The sequence below is a fragment of the Procambarus clarkii genome, chromosome 23 (genome assembly GCF_040958095.1).
Source record: "Procambarus clarkii isolate CNS0578487 chromosome 23, FALCON_Pclarkii_2.0, whole genome shotgun sequence".
Taxonomy (NCBI): Eukaryota; Metazoa; Arthropoda; class Malacostraca; order Decapoda; family Cambaridae; genus Procambarus; species Procambarus clarkii.
Genome location: NC_091172.1, coordinates 42,685,205 through 42,691,371, shown reverse-complemented (window position 1 = coordinate 42,691,371; position 6,167 = coordinate 42,685,205). Strand labels below are relative to the sequence as shown.

Genomic DNA, 6,167 nt, shown 5'->3' with positions numbered 1-6,167 from the left:
GTACATTTATGTCTTGATGCACTTTGCAATACTGTACTGAAGTAAATTTTGTAATTTTCTTATGAGGATTGGTTGATCTTGATTAATCACTACCACACAAGGAGTAATGGTGTCTACCCTTGGGGCACATACGTAAGGAGACAGTACAGCTATTGGGGTCATGAGGACCTGTGCACCTTGTGCCTCTGTGTAACTCTTGCAAACGATGAACTCGGGTGTTATGGTCTGGGTAAGTACTACACTTATAAGTAAGATGTTCATTATTGCAGAACAAACACTTCTTCAGTGTAGGAGAAGTCGTAGGAGTGTTGCTCACTACGGGGTTTGATGGGTTCACTGTGTATGCACCTACATTTCCAGATTTCCATTTCGGAGATGATTTATTGAAATCTGGTTTTACTACAGTAGTTGCAGTACGTTGGGGTTTATGATGAGAGTTAGTAGAGAAGTTTGAAACACTCTTCCCATCTTGGTTGGCTCTTTGTCTTTCGACTAGGGTATATAAACCTTCTGTGATCTCGTTTATGGTCAGAGAGGTTTTATTGTACATAGTAGACAATTTATCTAATGTTTCTCTCGGTAATTTGCGCCTTACAACTACCTTTGTCATCCATTCAGCAGTCTGAATTTGGACTTTATGGCTTAAGGCCTTGAGTAGAGACTCTAGCTCTAGTCTGAAAGTTTGGAGAGAATCTGTAGAATTATTAGCAGTTGGTAAATCCAGCAATTTTTGGACTAAGATAGTAATAGTTCTTTCCTTGTTATCGTAGTTGCTCTTAAGCAATTGAACATCTAGGTCGTAACCATCACTGGTCAGTGTTATGTTATAGATTACCTTCAAGGCTTTATTTCGTAACAAGCGCTGTAAATAAGTGAACTTAGTTGTTTTGGGGATGTTAGTTTTAGAGTCTACTGCATCCACGAATAAACTCCAGAAATCATCCCAGATCTCATTCTCGTTACCAGAGAATGTGGGTATACTGATCTGAGGTAATTTGACATCAGGATCTGGATGTGCAGCAGAGGTTGTTGTTAATTTGCTTTTAGCGATCTGCTTTTTGAAGGGTTGAAGTTTAACCTGTACATCATCTTCGTGCTGGGCTAAATCATTTACAATGTCCTCAAGTTCAGTTTCGCTTATTGAGGTTTGGTAAAGTTCTGTCAAGTACAGATTCATATGTTGTTTAATATGCTTGAAATTACTTTCGGCAACTTGAAGCAAGTCCTCTAATTCAATGTAGTCAACAGGTGACTGTTGTAACAGATTTTGACACTTGGTAATCTGTCGGGTCAAGTGACCTGTCGGAAAATCCGACACCATTTAATATATCATACAGACAGATAATAATTTCTGCTGTATTACCAACAAGTTACCCATAGAAAACGTAACTTGTAGTGGAATTACCATCTAAAGAAAACGGGATATCATCACCACATACTATTATAATTCACCAGCTATTTTGCTGGGAATTATTCTTAAATACATTAGTCTTTGGACTTTACCATCATAAAAACATCATATATAAATTAACTTAATTATCAATATTAAAGTAGAGTAAATGTGACCCTTCTATCACTTTCTGAAATCTGGACAAAGTAGGCCAGGCGTCAGTGGGGAAGGAGGGCAGCCATTGTTGTGTCACCTCCGAGACGTGTGGAGCAAATTCGGCTCCTATCATTCTGGACAATGTCGGCCAGTAACGTCAATAGGATGGAGTGTTAAACAGCCATTGTTTATATTGAGACCAGAGGCTCACACGGGAGCAAATTCGGCTCCTGTTAATTTACTTGGACGTAGTGTTATGGAAACCAAAGGTACCATCTCCAACACGATGTCTACAATTCAAGTTAAGTCTATCCGAAACCCGTTTATCATTCATTTATGGCCATTAATGTCAGGATATAGGGTGACCCGGTTAGATCGCGAAATCGCCTCAAACTAAAGGTAATTAAGCCAGGTCTTCATGTTCCATGTAGTGTTTTCTCTGATATACTTGTCATATATAGGATTCTGGCTTCACAGCTAGCGCACTTTTGACAGGTCAAGACGAGGATGCAAGATTATGTGCACCAGTTACTGGGTGATATGGAAGCTACCTCAAAGAGGATAATTTGGTGTCTACACCCTAGTTATACCTGGTAGACTAACCTGCTGTACTATAAGATAAGGAACCTTTTCAATGTATGTAGTTACTGTAGTTTGATTGGCTGCATATATATAAATATAAACCCCCCCTAATGTGTAGAGGATCGATTTGTGAGATTAAGAGATTATTGCAGAAATACAGTCCACTTATCATTATACAAATTGCTATCGAAGTATATAAATTAACGTAAATATAAATTCATATAAATTAAATAAATATAAATCTCACAGGTCGGTTCCCACATGACCTTTCAGACCGATAAGGGTCTTTTTCATTTTGTCAGCCACTTCCATCTTGCTGGGTAAGGGCTGGTCTGATAGTAAATAGTTGTTACTAATGTAACTGGGATATTGGCTCATTCAATGGAGCTCAATATCAATATAATAGCCTAATGTATTTGAATAGACTATATTACTTCATTTAAAGGTTAATTTACCTACCTAACAATAGCTAGCTAATATTTTGAGTAGTACTCGAATGCCACTATTGGAATTTCGTCCAGTTAGCTTCTCAATTATCACCATTCGATCCAACAGTGAACATTCAGCAGTACTCAAAAACTTAATACACGATATAATATGTTAAATGCACAATAAATGTTTTGCTGATCCCACCCTAAATTAGGGTCAGCACAATCTAAATAATATGTATGTACACCAGCACTGTCTAGTACAGTACTCGCTAAAGAATTCCTATTTAGGAATGACTAAATGGTTTAGGCTGCATTTGTACAAACATCAGTACAATTACAGTCTAAATATCCTACCTCATCAGAGGTTGGCATATATGCAATGGTGCAGTAATACGAATATATGGTGCTATGTTTTTGGGAGTTTTGGTTTTGATATATATGTTTGTGCTTAGAAATACAAGTGAAAAATTATAAATATATAACACTAAGTTTGACTTGCTAGCCACAACCGTTTACGATGATTAATAGTATTGATATGGTCTGGCGGTGAAATGAATATAAGTGGCTTCCAATCTCACCCTTTTTCTCAGCCGAAAGTTTATGTATTTAGCAGAACGCTGATAATGTTCAGGACTCACTTCCCAACGGTTATCACTTCTCAGTTGGCGAGGTTCCACCAATGTGAATACCACAGAGTTGCTAACTTATTTAAAGGAACTGATAATAGTTTTTAAATGGTTAATTATTTTGGTTGGTTGACGAGTGGGATGGATATCATTGCCACCTAGATTAATTATGGTTAAATGGTGAGGCTATTCTAACGCAGTGGTTAATATGAAAATAGTTTTAATGTAAAAAAGCGGTTGTTGTAAAAATTGTGAGCAGTTGCTCCAGGTGACCTAAAAATTCTCACCTCGGTGTGAAGTATAGGTCTAAGGGTTGTGGGCAATTGGCTATGTCCCACTAAGGCTACTTTACACATAAGTATTAATAGAAATGTTAATGATAATTAATGAGTTTTAGACTGTAATATGGGCAGTCTGCTGACAGCAGTAAATAACGAAATATACTGGTAAATAGCCTACGAGTAATAACACATGATAAATAGTGTTAGTAAATGGTTAATTGTGTGGGGCCAGTAATTTGGGTGAATATACTGTACCCTAAATGATTAATGGTACATCCAGTTCGGTGAACCAAAATTTTGTTTTGGACTCTGAGAACCGGTATAGATTTTAATATTAGTTGTGACTGATCCAGTTCGTTAAGGACCAAAATTTTGTGTGGGAAAATCTAACTCCAATATTTTGTAATTAAATAAAATAATTCGATAGCTGTGAAGGACCACCACTTTTTGAGAAAAGTGGAAAACAAAATGAGACAATGGATTAAACTGATACCAAGAACTAGTGTACTATGGATCTTAGCGAGACTGTATTTCTTATATAAAGGGAGACTAATTAACCTGCACAAAATTGGGGGGTTACATGCTAAAAGATTAATGCATCCCTAGCATTATTCTGGTGCTGGTTCTTCACCAGAGTAAATAAATTATGAAAGTAAATAAGGTTGATTATATAATATTAATTAGAGGTAAATACACATCAATATATTATTGGATAGAATAGTACAGTATGTAGTAAATCAATGGGTTAGTATAATTTATCTCGGGGGATCACTAATATAACTACAGAGTTATTACTACGGATAACATGATCAGCTTAGCTGTAAAACTAGAGAGATGTAATCGGTTGTCACGTTCCACCGATGACGTGTTGCATAGGGCAAATTGTTGCACGTGAAGGTGGGGAAGCCTAGCACTTCGGTTGGCGTCGACCCGGAGCTGGAAGGCAATTACATTGTAGAATTCCACTAATGGTAACTACAATTACATCCTAAATTAGGGAAATCTTCCTAAAGGATTTGATAGTCATTGTAGAAATCTCCTGCTAATATCTATGTAATTTATGTTCAAGCATTGTAAATTTCTTCTACAGAAATTTGAATATAATCGCCAATTTAGATTATATAACTGTTAGAGAAGACACGTACGGGAATTTGTTATTTTATATACGGCATAACGAAAACTAGCCTAAATGTTAACTGTGGCCACATGGTAACAAAAAGGAAATAATAGTTGCCGAGCCGCGTGTCCGTGATGTAGAGAACTGTGCATTCCTTGTCCTCCAGCTGCTGCTTGAAGGGCGTTGACTATGGAATTGCAGATATGCTAGCTCTGTGACACGGCTGTGACGTGCCAAAGGACGTGGCACCGCTCTACTGTTAGTGGGAACGAAATATATATATATATATATATATATATATATATATATATATATATATATATATATATATATATATATATATTAATTATATATATAATTAACCATATATTAATTATGGTTAATTATTAACCATATATATATAATTAACCATATATATATATATATATATATATATATATATATATATATATATATATATATATATATATATATATATATATATATATATATATGTCGTACCTAGTAGCCAGAACTCACTTTTTGGCCTACTATTCAAGGCCCGATTTGCCTAATAAGCCAAGTTTTCCTGAATTAATATATTTTTTCTAATTTTTTTCTTATGAAATGATAAAGCTACCCATTTCATTATGTATGAGGTCAATTTTTTTTTATTGGAGTTAAAATTAACGTAGATATATGACCGAACCTAACCAACCCTACCTAACCTAACCTAACCTATCTTTATAGGTTAGGTTTGGTTAGGTAGCCGAAAAAGTTAGGTTTGGTTAGGTTAGGTAGGTTAGGTAGTCGAAAAACAATTAATTCATGAAAACTTGGCTTATTAGGCAAATCGGGCCTTGCATAGTAGGCTGAGAAGTGCGTTCTGGCTACTAGGTACGACATATATATATATATATATATATATATATATATATATATATATATATATATATATATATATATATCGTAATTAAGTATGGAAAGAAGAGATAGTGACGAGTATTGATGTCACATTTAATTCTTCTGTGATAAAATATAATTTTGCGTAACATAAATTGGTTTATTAAAGTCACGTAGCTAATCGAGGAAATCAAGGTGAAATCATTTACATTAAATTAATTTACTCTAGAATGTTTGATATCAACTAAATAAAGGTGTTCCAGTAAGCAGTAGTATACTACGAAATTAAACTTATTAGTAAGTAACTAATTTTAGTAAAAGAAATGATAAACTGGACTCTGTTATAAATCCAACTAAATGTGGAAAGAATTCATGTTTCTGCCTGTCGTTCCTCGCGTCGTCACTGACTAGGAAGAACCTGGCAATATGTTTAATATAAATCATGATGTTGATTAAATCTACACGTTAGTAATTTTAGTAACTACTTGTGGTTAATACAAAAGTTGTATAAAAATATAAAGATGTATTAAACTGTTGGTTATTTCCAACAATCCTTCCATCCTTATGTGCATCCTACCATACTCAAGTACATCCTACCATCCTCGAGTAAATCCTACCATTCTCATGTTCATCCTCCCATCCTCAAGTACATCCTACCATCCTCAAGTACATCCTACCTTCCTCAAATATTTTTTACCATAC

The 6,167-nt window shown here is 35.0% G+C and overlaps 1 protein-coding gene across 1 annotated transcript; it reads right to left on the bottom strand.

The window, feature by feature from the left end:
- Positions 1-82: 82 nt before the first annotated feature.
- Positions 83-2,440, bottom strand: LOC138367838 (uncharacterized). Its single transcript, XM_069329819.1, has 2 exons — positions 2,404-2,440; positions 83-1,299 (listed from the first exon to the last, which is right to left on the bottom strand). The coding sequence occupies exons 1-2, from the start codon at positions 2,438-2,440 to the stop codon at positions 83-85; spliced, it is 1,254 nt and encodes a 417-aa protein (XP_069185920.1).
- Between the last annotated feature and the right edge of the window lie 3,727 nt (positions 2,441-6,167).